At 32.5% G+C, this 20078-nt stretch overlaps 2 protein-coding genes across 4 annotated transcripts; one reads left to right on the plus strand and one right to left on the minus strand.

Moving 5' to 3' along the window:
• Window positions 1-516: 516 nt before the first annotated feature.
• LOC110993027 lies at window positions 517-10620 on the plus strand. 3 transcript variants are annotated; one of them, XM_022259087.2, is made up of 8 exons: window positions 517-696; window positions 2676-2731; window positions 3004-3138; window positions 3781-3919; window positions 4866-4927; window positions 5341-5475; window positions 5936-6079; window positions 10233-10620. In XM_022259087.2, the coding sequence occupies exons 1-7, from the start codon at window positions 615-617 to the stop codon at window positions 6065-6067; spliced, it is 741 nt and encodes a 246-aa protein (XP_022114779.1). In that variant the 5' UTR covers window positions 517-614; the 3' UTR covers window positions 6068-6079; window positions 10233-10620. The 3 variants fall into 3 exon arrangements, with proteins under 3 accessions (XP_022114779.1, XP_022114780.1, XP_045487051.1); XM_022259088.2 differs by having other exon boundaries at window positions 5936-6075; XM_045631095.1 differs by lacking the exon at window positions 517-696 and adding an exon at window positions 909-1043.
• On the minus strand, window positions 10097-17281 carry LOC110993028 (mediator of RNA polymerase II transcription subunit 29). The gene is made up of 5 exons (XM_022259089.2): window positions 16916-17281; window positions 16712-16773; window positions 16214-16298; window positions 11753-11848; window positions 10097-11195 (listed from the first exon to the last, which is right to left on the minus strand). Exons 1-5 carry the CDS (start codon window positions 17123-17125, stop codon window positions 11079-11081), a joined length of 570 nt encoding a protein of 189 aa, XP_022114781.1. The 5' UTR covers window positions 17126-17281; the 3' UTR covers window positions 10097-11078.
• Between the last annotated feature and the right edge of the window lie 2797 nt (window positions 17282-20078).

Genomic DNA, 20078 nt, shown 5'->3' on the forward strand with positions numbered 1-20078 from the left:
ACATGATATTAATCTTAGTCGTACTTATATCGCCATTTAGCACATGTGTTTAGTTTTAAGCAAACCAACCCTTGACATCATTTGGTTTCAATAAATATCACAGTTCTAAAATAACTCTGCAATAAAATAATGTTTACATGAATGGATGAATTAATTGATGTACAGTGTGGAAATTCCAGTACTAAAAAAACTGCTTACTTTTTCGTCTCTTTATATAAATAATTATATATTTATTCTTTAGAAACGCCACTTAAGTATTATATTTTAACTAAACTCAAAATTTCGAGATCATCGTGTATTGTGGACTACGACATTAAGCATTCGAAACAATTTAAGCCAATTTAAAAAATGGATATCCGTTACAAAAGTATTATTTATAAGACAACATTACTTATCGGGCAATAATTCATTTACGTATTCGATAGATGTTATGTGCATCTTAATGCATATACACGATTTGTTTCTTTATAATATAGTACAAATGAATATACATAGTAATCATGCATAGATGACAGCTACTTAAATGGTAGTGTGGCCTGAAGCAGCGCTGTGAACAGACGCCCGCGCGAAATAAAATTATCGACAGTCCAGTGTCGGAGCCGGTGAAAAAAAAAATGGAATTAAATTTTTTAACACTTATAAAACATGATGTGAACCACAATGTGAAACAGTGCTTTAAATCCAAAAAGAATTTCAGTAAGTATTTATTTTCAATAATTCAAATATTAAAACAATATGTATATATATATATATATTATTTACTTATATTGACACCAATGAAAATAAGTTATTTTTACCAATCACCGTTTATTGGTTTTTTTATTGAACATGTTCGCAGAAGGTATTAGTGTCCCATACATATACTACCTGCACTTTTTCTAAGGGCACATTCCACATTGAATTGTAGCGAGTAAAGTTTTTTTCTTAAAATATAAACCATATATTAATAGACAAAATAGTATCGTTGAACATTCCTACAATGATTAAAAGAGGACTGAAATTGTTGAAAATTAACGCGTGTCAACGAAATGAGAAATTAAACTGTGAGTTTATGATATCCTTCTTCTTAGTGTTTTTGGTGCTTAAACATCAAAAACAATAAACACTACGTTTATTACCACATTTATTTTATTGTTGATATTAAAACAATTGTGTAACCTAGGTACAAATTGATTATAACGGGGCTAATGTCAATAATTCATATTTTATAATGTACGAGCTAATGCGGAATTGGCGCATTGTTAATAAAGACATAATATATAAACACGATTATTAATGTAAAGTAATAATAGAATCACAAAATTTGAATTTAGAATTAGAAACAATATCATTAAACGGGTCATGTATATTATTTATCATTCAATATTTACCTAATTACGAATTGTATTTGTATACGTGACCCGCGTCATTCTAACTAAATGGGAAAATTCATAGCATTGACCGATGCATCCACGGAGCAACCGGTTGTAGTTAAGTTAATATTAATGTTTATGGGTGTTATACGTTTTTACTGGATTGTAATATTGAAAAATTGAAGGATAAAGGTCATTATTATATGAAGAATTTGTTAAAATAAAACATTTTTTGATATAATTTGGTAAGAACAAATAGTATTTTGTTATTGTAATTCACGTGTCCGTTTAATATTGATATTACTTTTATACACTTATTGTTGGTATTAATGCTATAAAATGCATGAACCGTTGTCATTAAATAAAGCTTTTTATTATTAATTAAAAGTAAGAAGTGTGAAATTAATTAGAAAAAATCCTATACAGAATTTGTATGGCAATTGCTGATTGCTAATTCACGATAGCCTACATTAAGTCTATTCGAAAAAAAATCATTAAAATGAAACAAAACCTTAAAACAATAGGCCCATTAAACAACCCTTTTTTACGTACATTATAAATGTACTTTACTAATCACTTAAATAGGAATAGGTTAATTAATATATTAAATACATGTGTATGAACTCATTAAACCTAGGGACGTGATGCATAAAATATTCCACCTTTTATTGGGTATTTGTCAAACAGCAATTAACAATCCAATAGTTTCCAAATGTTTTTAATTCGTTTTATAGAAAGCTAATTCGGTGTACGTAACAGCTCTGTGGAGTTTGTTTTTATAGATCTGATAATTTTTGGACTGAAGATCAAAAAGTCGGGTTGAAAACTTCTTGAACTTTACGATAAATTTATCGTGATTACCTTATGATTAATTAAACTAGGTAATATCAATCTGCAAACCAACGTAGGTTATGTGTTGCAAGTACTATGATAACAAAGTTGCTTATCTAGTTTATAGATAATACTGGTATTTGCTAGTTAGTTAGTCACTTAAATGTAGCGTTGAAGTCTTTTATACCGGATCTTAGAGAGATACTTTCTGATTTGATTATAAATATATTCCTTTATAACATGTAATGTTACTTACCTTAATCAATTGCAATCTTATATCTGAGTTTCTGTAATGAAGTTTGTTAATTTATTTATACCTAGTAAGTAACATTTGCTAAAATTAACATCACGGGCCTGTCCCGGCATTGCTAACTTGTACATTTTTATTTATATTTTGGAAATACAAATATAACATAGGGCTGGTATAGTACTGTAAATGTTTCAGTGTGTCTTATAGTTTAGTATACTTAGTAAAATTTTTGATTGTTCCAGTTAGCAGAAAAGAAGAAGTAATGGCGATTAAAAGTAAATTTCCGACAAAAGTACCGGTAAGTTCCTATTTTATTCCGCTCTCGACAAAATTTAGTTTATATCATATGATATATTTCTTCTTCTTTATTTTATATAATGGGGGCAAAAGTACGGAAGTACTTACCTGATGTTAAATGTTACCGACGCGCATAGACATTCACATTGCTATAATACGTTTATTTTTTGGAACATAGGATCATGATGGTATCACTTATAAGGCGGTCCACGGAATTAATACTTGATTATTATTTTCATCTGATGATGAAATGTAACATGTGTTTTTTTGCAGTTAATCGTTGAAAGATATCACAAAGAGCGCAGTTTGCCAACGTTGGACAAAACCAAATTTTTAGTTCCCGAAGATATAACAATGTCACAATTCCTAGTAATTATACGCAATAGGATCAAAATTAAGCCTAATCAGGTAAGATTTTTCTATTATTCACTCTCTCTTTACTATGTTTCGCAAATATATTAAAATTTAAAAGACTGATCCTTATTATAATTTAATACATTTGTATTTAATGGAAACTGTAATTTTACTATCGCGAAAGGTCAGAGATATGAATTTTCACTTGGAATATTTTAATGTAAACAGTAGTTATTGATATTTAATCGGCTTAGATAATTGATAACTATGTTATGTATGGAAACAGTTCAATAATATATATATTCTATAAGCGCCGGTAATTCTTGAATAGAGCATCTACAAAGAAATAAAACACCAGCGCTACAAACTTTAGCTCTAGGCCTCAGATTTTTGTATTTGTTCGTGATCATTTATTTTCTTAAAAGCAAGATTTTTCTCAACCTTCTGTACCTTATATAGTTCTATAAGGTAACAACTACATCAAATGAACAATGTTATACTTACTTAATTTCCTTCCCTTATATATCTATGGGCAAACCTCTAATCAAGCTTGTAGTAGGTATATGGTTAAAAAAACAAATGATTGCGTAGCAAATTTATAGCCCCATTTATCCCGTAGTGTTTCATCTCCGTCATCTCATGACACACCATGACTCTGCCTTTTTCATACTTTAACGTTTCTATTCTCCTTGCCAGGCGCTTTACCTCATAATCAACAACCGATCCATGCTGAGCATGAGTCTTACAATGGCACAGGCGTATGAGGCATACAGCGACGAAGACGGTTTTCTCTACATTACGTACGCTTCCCAAGAAGTTTTTGGATATCAGGATGGTGAGTTTTGTAAACCTTTCAATGCTTGAATGCAATCTCCTCGCTCTTTACACTCATATTTGATAATCAATATCTATGTAAAATATCTATGTTTAAAACATATCAAATAGCTTTTTAATTATTTTTAAAAAGTGATGTAAGTTGAAATCTTAAGATAGGGTATTGGCACAGTTGAATTTGTCATTTTCATACAAAGGTCTATCCACATACCGACCTACCATGGATAGATGGAGAATCGACAGATGGCTATTACAATCCGTCGATTGGTTATTGGCACACTTTTATCAATATTTGCATTAAATTGTTTATCTCCGATTGCAAAAAAATGGATTAAGATAGGTTATTGGGTTTCGGCGTTAGGACGGACTTTTAGAATCCATAGATTTTTATAACGACCGCTCATGGACACCTGCATCGTCAGAGGTCTCGAAAGCGCGTTACCGACCTTATTTAACAGTTCTTATACATATTCAGTGATGGCACAATTCTTGACTGTTACCTCGTATCTACTATCTGTCTGTGCCCTACAATATGTTAAATTTTGAGTCAGACATGCCGGCTTCTTTACAAGCTTTATTTTCCGGTACGAGCAAGTGTTTTTACACGCAGGGTTCTCACAACAACACAAGAAGAAATGTTTAAACTCTTTATGCTTATTCTTTTTTATTTAATTTCTTATATAAAAATTTAGTTTTTGTTTTTCTACATACACTATTGTTAACGCATCTTGACTGGCTAAGTCAGTCTGGCCAAGGGATGTAATATTATTTAATCGCATATAAGGAACCTGCATAGTAATGAATTAGGTATTTAGTTAATGCAGATAACATTAACCAGATATATCCAATTTCTAGTAGATAGATATTGTTGCATCCGTCTTTCTACTCTTGGTGATAAGGCATCGTTTATCTTTATTAATATTATGTTTACCAAATTATTTGTGCAGATATGACGGGGTCAAACAAAGAGGTTCAAGTCATTAGAGACAGATTTCCAAACAAGATTCCGGTAAGTTTTTTCAGACCGATATGTCAATGCAATTAATAGTGCTAAATTTAAATTATTCCTTACCACTACTTATTTCTCTTCTAACAGAAGTCTCACGATTTACTTCCGGATAAACAATAGTGGTTAATAAATTATGAACAAAACAGACATTAACATAGTTAACAATAATTTATTATAGTATTTGATTATTTTGCTAACAATGTTACTACTTAAGATTACCAAGCTTCGTTTGTAGGTTTATAAATTGACAGTCTTCATTTGCTTCACTTCATTACAACTAGAAACAAATAAATATTTATATCTTCATAAAAAAAAACTTTACGTAGTTTATGGTGATGCTTTAGTAAATTTGAATAAAATAAATTGATCAAACTTATGTTATTGTTAGTTTGAGTTCCAATTTTGTGTCTTAGTTATACGTGGAAAGATACTCGAGAGAGAAAGAAGTACCAGTGCTCGGAAGAAACAAATTCTTAGTGCCACAAGAGCTCACGATGTCCCAGTTCCTATACATCATCAGGACAAAAATGAAATTGAGAGACTCCCAGGTATCCCCTTTTCACTTTTTTATAAAACATTTTATTGAATATTATATATTAATATTAGCCATTATATATTAATATTTTGTCACACCCCATTATATACCCTTTTTGTTACGATAAGTACAACCTCAGCAGGGTCGCTGTGACCTGTGATAAGAAAGTTCCGGGAAATTATTATTTTTAAGGCCGCGATATAAAAATAATTTATGATACCGATAAGCTGTCTTCTTTATTATTAAATGGGGCAAGTAATTAACAATACAATTAAAATTTTCTTTCAATTAGTTCAGTAATTACTAAACTACTTTGAAAAAAATTGATTAAAGATAATAAAACATTTAAACTAAAGAAGAGCAATGATAGAAAGAGAGAACTTTCAATTGTATCCAGGAAACTGTTATAGAACATATTACTGCTTTGAAATTTCGATATTTCGAAAAATGTATATCTATATATTTGTTTGCAGGCGCTGTATCTATTAGTCAACGATAAAGTACTGGTTAGCCACAGTATGACCATGGCACAGGCTTATGAACAGTTCCGCAGACCAGACGGCCTACTGCACATCACCTATGCAGCGCAACAAGTCTTTGGCTGAAAGCTATTGTAGGTAGGAACTATAGTTTCATTTCTCGCCGGTTTCCCATTACAGCCACCTGCATTACGAAACAGGTTACAATCTAAAATGGTGCCTCACGAGTTACACTAAATTGTGTATAATTAGTCACTATGTTTCCCTTATATGGATTATTTTCTATCTATTTAAAGAATATTTTTTTCACATTCAGATCTGATGAGCTTAAATAGACTTGAGGCATAGCATATAACTACTATTAGTACATTACAGATCGGTGTATAAAAAATCCTAATTAATGATTTACTTCCTTGATATACTCGATAATGTAATCACATTTGCTTCACTAGAAAGCTCTAGAACCTATCATATAGATAGCCAGGAACAGATACCATCCCGGACGTCCGTAGATAGCATTGGCGATAGTTTACAAACATTCTCCCACGATGCACCGGTTATAGATAAATAGTAAACAAGTAGACAAAACAATCGAACGGTATCTTTTTGTTAGATAATTTTTAGTCTATAGATAAATAATGTCAACAAAATACAAGATAACGAATCTATATACGTAGACACTACATGATTAACTAAACAGTAAGTTGAAGTGCACTACAACACGATAGTAAAACAAAATGTCAAAATGAATTCCAAAGCCAAAACTCTTTGATTATTTAAATATTATATTATAATATAACAGATAAAAAGGTCAAATTGTAAATAGGTATAAACTTATGTATTATTTGAATATCAGAATGATAACGATTGCAAACTTATATGTTTATAAAAGATATTTTATCATCATTATATATATATGTCTATATTAAGACATTTCATGTCTAAATATAGACGTGTACATATTTCCAAAGAATAACTCATCTTTTAACAAACACCTTTGATCCTTTCTGGAAGCCTTAAAACTAAAGCGTTGAAAACTTATTAAGATCTCTATTCGATAAGCTATTTGTAGTTACGTACGTAAGTAACGGAGGCTCCGTCGTAAGACTTTTAAAACTCGTCCATACCATGCGGTAACGGTGCGGTGCGGCGCTGCAACGTCATCCTACATACAAATTACTATACCATGCGTTGCGCCGCCGCAAGCACGCCAGACTTGTGTCCTGGGGAGGGATTGTGGTGGGGAGGGGTTAAATTTATTACCACACCGCATCGCCCGTGTGGCCCCCCCCGCGACGGCCCACCCCCCGCGTCGGCCCAAGCCGGGGTTCGAGTCTCACAGGAGACGCCCTTGCGCGAGTCGCGGGAACCCCACCCTTTCAGGCTGAGCTAAGCTCGCCAGAACAGCCCGTGCTGGGCTGTAAAGGCCCTTGAGGCCAACAGCGAGATTCCATTAAAAAAAAAACCGTGTGGCACTATAGCTCGAAATAATTGCGGTGCCGCGCCGCACCGCACCATTACCGCATCGTGTGGCCGCGTTCTTAGACAGCTATCATAACAGGCAGTTTAATTTGCCTCTGATTAAACCACTTTTCTAAACATTACAAATCTTGCTTAGATCTAGGCGAATAATAATATTATGAATATTCAATCTGTTGTATCGAGTTCTTTAACCCTTTGCAACAGCATTCAACTTGTTTTTTTATCACACTTATCTATGCTCAGAATGTAAATAAATATTACAAAGAGTTATATCACAAATTGTTATATACACTTTAAGATAAAAATACGATGAACTGAAGTTGTTTATGGATTGCTTTTATATACGCTTCCTACTTTGTTTTTTATTGCAGCTGTAGTATTTGTTAATCGAGTAAACATTTTTAAGTTGAAAACTGATTGTCTTACAAGTATACTACTAATAAAAACCGGAGATGTGAACGCAAATTAATAACATTTACGGCTTTATATCTCTAACCAAGATTGCCATAAATCATATTATAGTTTTTACAAATTCCATCAATGTTCTTTGTAGGTCTCTATGGCTTTATAATATATAATTTATCTGCGAAATAAATAGTTATGGATGATAAGATAATGTATGCACGAAATTATATAATAGGAGTAAACACTGATTCTACCAAAATTCTACCAAAGGTCATTGTTTTACAGTTGAGTTAAGCTACGAATACATAGAGGTTTTAGTTTAGTCAAAGTGACGACGAGATATGATTTCTATTTTGTCTATGATATACAATATAACAATTATTTTATAATGGTTAATTAAATTATATAAAATCTTTTATGGTAATGTTTACAATAGCCGACCGTAAACTGCCTGCATTAATAACAAATGATCGATTTATTAACTTGTTATTCCCTGATAATTGTATCTATGTGAAGTGGACACATTGTTGATTGTAAGCTATAATAATTATTCTTAGGCAATTGGAAGAGATTAAATAGCACTACATGACCAAAGATTATCAAGTGCTGTAAATGTGTAACTGACTTTTAAATATCGCGTCTATTTACTCTCGCTAACTAATATTCGCTCTCGCTTTGTCATATGACCATTTTTTATACAAATCGTTTGACATTAGATTTTCTCCAAGCGCCAGTTGTAACATATACAGAGTTCTAGAATGTCTGAGGTAAGAGTATAGGAAGATCTTACTGAAAAATTATATACTTTTACTTATACTTAAGTCGCGAGCAACTATGAAATTAGCTTTAAACTATTTTGTTAAAAGAAGTTTCATTTTGACATTAAATCCGTAGAATGGGTATGCACAGAACAGACTGTCTTACGAAGAAAACCGCCTTTAGATTTGGGACGGTACACAATACACAGACGTAAATCGAAATGGAAATATTACATGACCGTTTTGCTATTAAAGTTGTTACAGATATCTCATATCAGTTTAATATCTTCTAAAACCAACGGCCATTCAATCGACTATGCATAGATAGTCAAATGTTTATTAGGGGCAATGCACTCCTTAAATTACAAAGCCCTTATCGCTAAACGTGTTTGATATTTAAGTTAATTAGCAAATTCGATACCCTAGTTGCAAATCACAAAGGCATATGCTTTTGGCGACATTTTCAGTTGCCAAGGATACTATCTGTTGTGTAATATAACGGGTTGATGCCCTTCTAATCATTCGTTAACTGTTGTTTCCATGCAAATTGTGCGGAGGTGTATCTAATTTCAAATTGTTATCTAATATTATGTGGGTATCAACATGCTAGTGGCATGTTAGTTGTACGTGACAAACTTTGCGTTCTTTTGTCGTACGTAACAAATTAACAACCGTAATATATCAAGTGACTTAAATATTTGCAATAATAAGTTTTCAAATATTTATCTGTATTTTTTTACTTATGATGTTGAGTCTACAATCCCTGTCTTGACTATGGTTTGGACACTTGTCTATGATAACTGGATAATGGAGATATAGCTATAACTTTTTAGCGGAGTACAGGTTTATTTAATAACTTTGTTAATTTAAAATACTACATTCGATAATTGTATAAAATATGTTTCATTACGTATTATGCCTGTATTATTCCACAACAGTGGACATTTTATTTATGTCACAATAATAACTTTATCACGGGTCTTATTCGTAAACATTGGAGGCCTGAGAGATAGCAGCGATTTATGTTCTTTCTACTGTACCCCCAAGGGCTGGGCTATAAATCAGTACGGTCGATAACGATTTCTCCGTAGACCAAAGGGCAACAATATTCATTGTATTTTAATCAAGAATGGGTAATTTCCAATGGATCTAATTCATAAGCTTTGTGCGTTAAACGCATCTAAGTGCTTTTATTAGGCAAACGCCTTCCAAAACTATTATTTTTATTTTATTTATAGAACAGGGGGCAAACGGGCAGGAGGCTCACCTGATGTTAAGTGATGCCGCCGCCCTTGGACACTCTTCATGCCAGAAGGCTCGCGAGTGCGTTGCCAGCCTTTTAAGAATTATTACTTTGTCGTATCAAAAACCAGATGTGTTTTATGCATACAACCATCATGCTCAGTTAAGACTAACGTGTCAGTTTAATATCACTTTTTTTAAGTCATTACATTCTAAGGTGTATTAAACCACGGTAAAAATAGGAATTCTTCTGATAAAAAATAGTCACTTATTAAAAAAATATTAATATAATTATTGAATATTTAATATACATATTGAACATCTATTGTCCTAAAATACAGACTATATCATTTGAAAAACAAACTCTGTATGCTTATATTTAGATGTATTTTTTTTCATTTCAGATGTTCACGGGCGCCAAGTCAATCAACTAAATATGATATGAAGACTGATAGTATTTTACGATTTTACAATTGTGATTTTAATATAAGTTTTTAATTATAACCATGCTCTAACATCTGTAATGGCAGGTCCGTTTAGGTAAGACCTAATTAACAAAGATTGTAAAATAAATACTATTTTTGTTAAATGGGATCAGATGATTTTTATCTAAATATCAATAAATATATATGATCTCAAAGAACGATCTTCCAGTTATTAAATGACATAAAAAATTATATGAATTTGATTTAATTTAAAATCGTGCCATTGATGTATAAGTGGCCGAGAAATAAAGATGTAATAATGTAAGACATTTTATTATTTTGTCCTAAATAAATAATTGATAAAACACATTGTTTTTTATTTGATAGATGCGTACAGTACAAACTTTACTACCCTATTGACAACTATTCGTTTTAATATTAATATATTTTAATTACATCTTTCATTTTATTTATTTTTGTTTTTTCAACTATTTCAACACACTGTTTAGTGAATGAGTAAGTGTGAGGGTGCAAATGAGTCAGTGAATGAATGAATGATTGGAAGGATATTATAAACAAACAAATGAGTATTTCATAAAGATCTAAACTTTGACATAAATCCACTCTTGATTATATATCTGTCAATACGATAGTGTTTCTGTTATAATTCGTAGGTTCTTCCGTTTATTTACGCGGATCTTACGTTTTCCTTATACAGCGTATTCGATGAAATTGTGTTAACACATTTTACCTTTTCGATATTTTAATATTGTGTCATTATGTGTAAGACATAAGATTTACATCTGTTTGAAAACCGTATATATGCTATTCTGTAGGTGATATATTTTGTGCAGCAGCAACGAGAGTGTCGTGTATATCTTTCGCATATGCGATCTGAAGTCTTACAGTGTTCAAATATTGCGGGTAGCTTAGTGTTGTTTCCTGGAACAAGTATTTATAGTTAAAGTTTTCTGTAGCTATTTATCTTAAGAAATTTGTCCACGGGCGGTGACAATACAACCAACAAGGAGCTAATGTATAAATAAATGTAATCTTTCGTATTTTTAAACAATTAAAAGTCGTAAAAATCTTATGCATATGCGCTAAAAAGTAGAACTTGTTTATACAATCAAGAACAGGAGCGACTCATTTCTTGGCCACATCCCCTCATGACCAGCAATATCGACTCTTGCAGACCATAATGATGGGCAAAATCGCGGCTAAACGCTTGCGTTTGTGGGTTTGCCCAATGGTAGGAGCAAAATGATCTTGGTTACGAAACATTCGAATAGATAGGGTTCAAGTTTAGTTTGGCAATTAATGAGCCGACCTTAAGTTATTGGACAGGGTGCCTCTGAAGAAAAAGTGCAAGACGAAAGAAAAGTATATAAATAAAAGTATTAAGATTATATTTTATTCGCCCCATATTAACGAATTAAATTTAGGAACAAACTCCTTTGAAATGTGCCACAATTTTTGAAAGTAATGTTCAAACTTACTTGTACGGGCCCAGAATCCATTCTAGATGGTATAACAGTGAGAGGAAGATAGTGCGCTGCCGACTGAGCCTGTTGAATACATGATGTTGCTGTCCTCTGGAATACAAAACAATAATGAAACCTAAACTTGTACAAGATATGTATTCTCCATTAATTATTATATTATATATATTTTAATGCGCGTTATAAAAATGTTGGTGGTTAAAATATAATAATACTAAGGGTCTGTTTCACAATGTCCGGATAAGTTCCAAAGAAGCTATTTATTACTAGGTAGGATAAACAGTATTTTTGCGTTTCACGACTGTGAGATAGCGTTATTCAACATCAAATGCGAAGTATCTTATTTGGAACTTTTATCTTTCGATTAATTGTGTTGCATAGCTATTTGTTACTTTATCCATACATTGTGAAACAGGCCCTTATATTTGTAAAACTTCCTATATGAAAAAAAGGTCCGCATAACCATACGGAAGTAGGAGAATCTATTTCGAAAACAAATTAGATAATTTTAGTAGTAAAAGTAGATAATTTTAGTACTGTAGCAAATGTGTTGCTTCCGTATTCGAACAATACTACTTCCCTTACTTTAGACTTCAGATTAAGCAAAGTTGCAGCAGAAGTTTTACTTAACCTGAAGTAAAACTTTGCATTGAGCTGTTGAAGTAAAAGCGATATATGTATAAATGTCAATCCATGAATTAATTGCAATGATGAATTGCTTTCCAAACTTCAATTCTAAGGAGTATGTAACATACACAACACTTCACTTTGTTTGAAAGCTGCAAAGATTTATTAGAGCACTTCAACGGAAACAATTTCCTCATCTGATTCATATCAGGCAATTAGGGAAGCAACATTTTTGCTAATCACTTGAATAAGTCAATATTTGTAAACAGATAAGTGCATCAAGAAGTTTCCTTTCGATAAGATCCTTTTGTGTTACTGTTGCTATTTACGTAGGAATATGTTATCAATTGGTTATTGATAAAATTAACTCTATAAAATCGTATGATGAGCATCTGAGTGTATAATTTTACAAGGGTTGTAGGATTTTGAACTCTATTTCAATATCTTAAAGACTACATGGGATGGAATTTCCAGCGTCGTTAACGCAAAATTTTACGTTCACCACAAAGTTAAATGCTATAGAAGTGGGTAGTGGCTTCATCGTGCAACTCTCAATAATAACCCGAGGTGGTAGGTTCGATCCACTGTGCACCAATGGAGTTTTCATGTCTAGTATGAGGAAACCAGCAGTGTCAGGCACAGAAAGGTCACGTGTCTATTAAAAAAAAAACAAATCACGAAACACATACAGAATGGTTTTTCGTGACCCATGGAAATCTAATACATGAAACTCTAGGATTTTCTTCGCCCATTGCACACATCAGGCGTCTATAAAATTTAACATCTATTAAGTCACATGTCATGTACTACTTTTATTACGATTCATATTGGTTTTATGATTATGAACAAAGGTTAATATGATAAAGCATCGTGCATAATGATCTTATTTTTACATTTATGATAAACGTAAAATTACTCTTTCATCTTAATAGATTATAGTCCCAAATACGTATATTGCCAAAAATTATAATAAATTTGAATCTAGTTACAAATATATTCGTACGAGTTAATATTATTTCTTTATTCTCTTACGGAGTATCATTTTCGCTTGTTTGCTTTTATATTACCCACACGCACTATAAGAAGTGTCAATTTAAAACCAATCAGTGTGTCGTCTTGGTTTTAAATTGGACAAGAGAATTGCAGTTTGCGTTTTCTGCTCAAAAACTCCTCTCTTCACTTTGAAGAAGCTCTTCTTAAAACCTCAGATAACATCAGCATACTGGAGGTTGACATATGAAACGATATTCAGGTTCGCGGTCATTTTTTTTAGAACAGGGGGCAAACGTCATTTGGACGGAACGAGTAAATTAGACCTTAAGAAGCTTGGTGTGCGCAGTAAGACGAGACGACTTGCAACTCTATAGAGCGCAAATTCGGCCCCACGAGGAGCACTGTTCCCACGTCTGGTCTGGAGCTTCCTTATACCAGCACCTTCCACTTGACCGTACCCAATGAAGAGCGATTTTAATCGTTGACGACCAGTCACTTTCCGAGTGGCTTGATAATTTGACGTTACATCTCTATGTAGGGTCCCTCTACATCTTCTACCGCATTTCCTATGTAGTGTGTTTAGAGAAGTGTTTGCATTAATACCAGAGTGAGAATAATGCAGAGAGTTTGACGACCGATGAAACGTCAAGGCAGAATGCTGAAATAATTAGAAATTCCACCCGTGTCGCATTGACGTCCATCTTTTCACAACTGAGCGATTTTAAGGTAGTTTTACCGCGCAACACCACTGTTTGGAACCGGCTGGCCACTGAAGTATCCTCGAACCAATTCAACTTAAGGTCCTTTAAGGAAAGATCGTGCCGCTTCTTAAAAGTTAACCCATAGAGAAATTCCCTTAAGAATTTATTTAGTCTCTATGAACATCGCTCAATTCCGGATTGTTGTTAGTTACAATAAATGGAATAAGCAAAGGCATTAGTGATATCCATGAGTTACTGAGATAGATGAGGTCAATAGTTTAATGGTTGCTTAGACGTAACTAATCATACATGTTTACTTCTACGTTACATAGTAACAGATAGGTATACATACTTACTTGTTTGTATGAATACGAAATTTGATTAATGAACCATTAGTAGTTATAAAAATAGAACAAATACATGTTATCTATTAAATTCTAAAGTCAGTAGAAGCTTTTTAGGAGAGTAGTTAGTTTTGTTTCTAGCAGCAGGATTGTCAACCACAGTGCGTTCTTAGTACGCAATTATTAAGAAGACATCGTAATTAAACCAACGATGTACTTAATTACGATGTTTTCCTAATATTTGCGTACCTACTTGGAAATGCACGATGGTTGACAATCCTGCTACAGAACAATCATTATGAAAACAGATACAAAAATCTGGGGACAAAATTGACAGATGTTGCGCCACTGTACACAACTGGTAGCTTTGAGTGAATTTATTCCAAATACATAGTGAGATTACTAATATAATAACAAAATTAAAAATACCTATAATGCACCATTACAGAATTAAAATAATACTAGCGAGATATTTTTGGAATTTGCATGTACAAAATAGATGTGTTAACCATATAATGTATAATCAAGAAAACCTATTTAATTTAATTATGTCTTATCTAAATAGGATAATTTAATAATCGCCGATGACGTTAATCGAGCCACATAATATTTTATCTAAAGGACAAGCAAGTTCATGCTAAGTATGGTTGGGCTAGGTTAATTTTTCTTCACACTGTTTACGCCACAGTGGGCTGATATGAAGTAGTAGTGGCCTTAGGGATTTATAAAATGTGACTTTGATTTTAAGGATTTATTTGTATAGATACCGGCAAACATCTTGAACAAATGTCCTTGCCTGCGTTTACACGATTTTTAGGTATCACTGGGAGGAGAGGCAGCGACAGAGTGACGTGTCGATCGCGTGATTGGTAAATCAGTTGACGTTTGTATCCCGCACTACGATACAATGCGCAAACCTTCCCCCACTCCTTTGTTTAATGCTCAAGAAGTTTGCCGGTATACAAGATATTTGCCGGTATGTAGTTAGGCTGTACATAGATATTTTGCGGTATCCATTTTTCACAACTTTTTTTGTATGAGTTTTAATTAAGGTAGGTAGTTCTAGTTCTAAGTCGTTAAAAACTTCAAATATATGGAGAAAATTAAAAACCCGGATAATACGTTATTCTCAAAAGCTGTTATAATTGATGCTAGGCTAGGCTATAAATTGAACTAAATCCCTAAGTGCGTTATTGTCCACTTTTAGTGATATTAGAAAGTTACTTCTTTCCACACCACCCAAGTGTTTTTATAGTAGTTCCCCGGTAGACCTAATCCACTTTTACCCTTTCATCACTCTTGGGTTGTGAATAGGCAAGACTATTAGCGTAGAAGGCAATTTGGCGAAGTTTTGTTGGGTAGTGTGGTGTTCAAAATAACTTTGTTTAATGAAATAGGTGCCTATCTAACAAAAACATCTAGTACACATATATTATTACAAATAATTAAAATAAGTTTACCCTTGGTACAAAATATACCAAGACTTTGGACCATTGCTGAAATTAATTCACAACCTGGTGAGATTTTAAAACAAAAGTCAAACAGAGAAATTGTATCACATGTAATTAGACAGAGCTTGCTTTTATTAAGCAGAATTAATGACTGAACTAAGATCATATCTGATAAATTTTGAAGACAATTACAGTTTGCAATATTTAAATAAGTATTTCAGCATGTGGAAAACTTGTTTTGTTACATTTTTTTAATAAATCTTCATTTGTACACATAAAACTGAACTCTAATATATTCAGTTACTTAATTAGCATAAAAAAGCAGTTTAAAATAATACTAACCAAATGCAACTCCATTTGATCACAGAGTGAAAAAAATTCTTCTAAATTTTTATCAAACCTTGCACCTGGAGGCTCAATGCTTTTTCTGAAATAATATTTTAAAATTAAGAAATGAGTACTGCTCAGATCCAAATATAAAACATAGTGTAGACATACCCAAAAAAAAATTATTTCCTAATAAAATTATGTCCTTTGGAGGCCATTATTTTATAATAACACAAATATTTATGTCCTAGTATAAAGTTTATAACCTAAATTTTGTCTACTGTGTGATAAAATAATCAGACATCATCTGGAAGCATCAATAAATTGCCAATAAGATCAATAAGAACATCAATATTTATAATATAAGTTAATTAAAACTTCACTCAGGCATGTTGGCATGCCAATAATGCTAAATCTGAAATTGTTTATGAAAAAAACCAGTTTATTTTATAAAAGAATTTAAATCTCCGTTAGAACCTGCAAGAAATATTCATTATAGAATTTTATACTCACTGAGTATTTGAGTCCACATTGTGATTGTGATGCAATATTTGGGCTGCTGATTTTAATGTCACCTGAAATATTTATACAATGTGAGTGTAAATTGAAGTTTTAATTTATACAAGGCAGGAAAAAGCAATGAACGCCTCTCTGCAATGTATGGTTACTGGTTTAGGATTATTAGAGATTAACAATTATTAAAAAAGGTATACTTACAGGTAGACATTCTCGCAAGGAGCTCATCAATGTTTTAACCTTGGTTATATTATCCATTTTGTCCTGTTGGGTTTGCTGCGGCATTGGAGCTGGTGCCATTTGATGTGGAGGCTGCTGCATTATCTGACCACATACTGGCATTTGCATGGGTGGTGCTGCACCCATAGGAGGACCAGGATTCATTCCACTATGCATGTTCATTTGATTCATTTTTATTCTTAAATTAACAGTAAACAATGTTTAAGTAATTTACACTTTTTAACTAGTCGATATGTTTAAACTTTTTTTAAATTATATATCTAACATATCTAATACAGTTGTTTTAAATCTAATTGTTTACAAAATATGCCAATTTGTAAAGTCGCAAATCGCAATAATAGTGTATTGACTATGGCTATTATAATTTATAGCTGACCTGGCAAACGTCGTCTTGCCAAACTACTACCTTTAACTCAGCGCCATCTGTTAGAATTGTATCAAATAATAAACAAATGTTAATGTTATCGTAATTTTAGTAAGGATGCCTATTTTTTTTGAAAATGAAATATAGCCTATGTCACTCAGGAATGATGTAGCTTTCCAACAGTGAAAGAATTTTTCAAATCTGCCAAGTAGTTTCTGTAAAGTTTTTAAACAGGTCGACTCGAAAGATAGATCAGTTTAATAAAGCTTTTATTTAATTATAGGGAAATACATTACTTTTCTGTAAGACATATTTTTTAAATCTACATGACAACTTTACTACATTTTTCTTATAATAGGTTTGTTGCCATGGCAACTTCTTTTATGCCAGTATATACATACTTCACCAGTATATACATACTTCACACCCTCTTTAGTTTTTTTTAAAGAATTTATGTAAATAAATTTTTAAACCCAATTGAGTTCTTTAGGTTTGTGAATATTTTCAATTTCTTCTGCTGCGGCTAAGATAAAATCATCGTATCGCTTAGGAGCTGTGATATTTGATCTACTTCTTAGGGACCTTATTTGAACGGATGCGGTTTCTACATTGTCATTATTGTTTACAGCTTCTCCGACACCGTTGTTAACAGGGTCTTCAATATTAGAAAGTGAGTTGTAGTCACTTTCAATATTTGTTGGTTCCTGAATATTTTGTTCCAAAATTTTATTGTTATCATTTTGCGTATCAACATTATTGTCATATTTATTATTGTCATCAAGCGTCATAGTAATTTTCTTTTGTAGTGTTTGTTGTGATGACAATTGTTTAGGTTTTGCTGTAGACTCAATTTCATTATAAAGTGGTGAAAGTTCGTACTTGCTTTGTTCGTAGTACATGCATTTCATCACTCGTATATCTTTTGAAGTAATGATATTATTTTTCGAAGGAACGTAGATTCTGAAAGCTTTTGACGTTTCAGAGTATCCCACAAACATCCCTGGAATTGCTTTAGGTGCAAATTTGTGACCATTATATCCCTTTTTCAAAACAAAAGTCTTACTACCAAATATGTATAGATGATTTACACAGGGCTTTCTACCAACCCATCGTTCAAATGGTGTTTGATTTTCAATGGCATTATTTATGTTTCTATTTGCCAAATAATTTGATGTAGCCACTGCCTCGCCCCAAAGTTTCAATGGTACATTTGCATCTATCATCAATGCTCTTGCTTTTTCTAATAGGGTACGGTTTTTACGTTCAGCAACTCCGTTTTGGTGTGGAGTATAAGGTGCGGTAAGACGTCTTTGAATGCCACACTGTTTTAAGTAGGTGTCAAACTGCTTATTAATATATTCAGTCCCGTTATCAGATTGTAAAAACTTAATTTTGTTACCTGTGTGTGTTTCCGCTAACTCTTTGAACTCTTTAAATTTTTCAAGTACTTCGCTCTTATTTTTCATTAGATAAACTCTACAGTATCGACTATAGTCATCTATGAAAGTAACAAAGTATTTATTTCCGCTTATGGTGGGCGTTTGAATAGGACCACACACATCGCTGTGAATGATTTGTAAACATTCTGTCGTTCTTTGAGTTGTTTTATTACGTGGAACAGGTTCACGGTGCAGTTTTGCTTGTATGCATACTTCACAGTCATTCAAATCTTCCGATGCATCAAAATTTAAGCCAATTAAGTTTTCATGTCTACGTGCATATTTCAGATCATTTACGTTCATGTGACCCAGTTTTCTATGCCAGTCTTTAATACTTGATAAAGTTGTTGATTTCATCGGAAGAGAACTTGTAACCTCATCATTATTGACTAAACAGTTCCTTTCATGTTGATCTGGATACACATAGTAAAGACCGTCTTTTTGTTTATATGCAGTTATATTTATTTTGTTTTTAGGGTTAGTTACAATAGCTTTATTTTTAGTAAATAGCACTGAGCAACCAGCATCTGTCATCTTACTTACGGACAGTAAATTAGTACAAAGGTTCGGTACGTATAAAGTATCTTGTAAGCGTGTTATTACCTTACTGTTGCCGTTTTTTGTTATAAAGGAAACTATTCCTTTTCCTTTAATCTCTGCAGTGTATTCGTCCGTCGCAAAGTTAAGTTTTCTGGATGTACTATCTATTGTTTTAAATAAGTCTCGTTGATAAGTCATATGAGACGTGCAACCACTGTCTAAAACCCATGTGTTGTTTTTAAGTTTCTTATTATTTGTAAAAAAACACTGCATTATGTAATTATTTTTATGGAAAGAATCAAATTTCTTAGCCTGTTTACCTTTATTTTCCTTCCAGCAGTTTGAACAAATTTTATGGTGTTTGTGTTTAAAGATATTACCTCTTCGTTTACAAACTTTACACGATGCATATAAAGCTTCTTCTTGAAAAGAGGATTCAGGTTCGACGTCATTGGTTATATTGTGATTATGACGAGCTTCATATTCTTCGAGTATTTTAATTTTCAGCTCTTCAGGCTTAGGAAGAACATCTCGTGATTCAATAGCGACTCTGAAGTTCTCGTATTCTTTGGAGAGGCTGTATAGCATTAATATTGTTAAAAGGTCTTCGTTGATAATTATGTCCATGTCTGCCAGTTTGTTAACTATATCCATGAATTTGTTTAAATGACTTTGTATTTCATGACCATCTAATTTTGTTAGGATTAGTTGTTTCAGTAAAAAAGCTTTACGGGCAGGTCCTTTGCTTGCATAAATTTCTTTTAGTGTACTCCAAACGGCT

The sequence above is a fragment of the Pieris rapae genome, chromosome 14 (assembly GCF_905147795.1).
Source record: "Pieris rapae chromosome 14, ilPieRapa1.1, whole genome shotgun sequence".
Taxonomy (NCBI): domain Eukaryota; kingdom Metazoa; phylum Arthropoda; class Insecta; order Lepidoptera; family Pieridae; genus Pieris; species Pieris rapae.

What these genes read in the sequence shown, in the direction of transcription:
- LOC110993027 (XM_022259087.2), top strand. Translation starts at nt 615, where the DNA reads ATGGAATTAAATTTTTTAACACTTATAAAACATGATGTGAACCACAAT. An exon ending in TAAATCCAAAAAGAATTTCA is followed by an intron (nt 697 to 2,675) that starts GTAAGTATTTAT and finishes TGATTGTTCCAG; the next exon opens with TTAGCAGAAAAGAAGAAGTA. An exon ending in GATTTCCAAACAAGATTCCG is followed by an intron (nt 4,928 to 5,340) that starts GTAAGTTTTTTC and finishes TTTGTGTCTTAG; the next exon opens with TTATACGTGGAAAGATACTC.
- LOC110993028 (XM_022259089.2), bottom strand. Translation starts at nt 17,125, where the DNA reads ATGAATCAAATGAACATGCATAGTGGAATGAATCCTGGTCCTCCTATG. An exon ending in AATGTGGACTCAAATACTCA is followed by an intron (nt 16,299 to 16,711) that starts GTGAGTATAAAA and finishes ATATTATTTCAG; the next exon opens with AAAAAGCATTGAGCCTCCAG. An exon ending in ATCAAATGGAGTTGCATTTG is followed by an intron (nt 11,849 to 16,213) that starts GTTAGTATTATT and finishes TTTGTATTCCAG; the next exon opens with AGGACAGCAACATCATGTAT.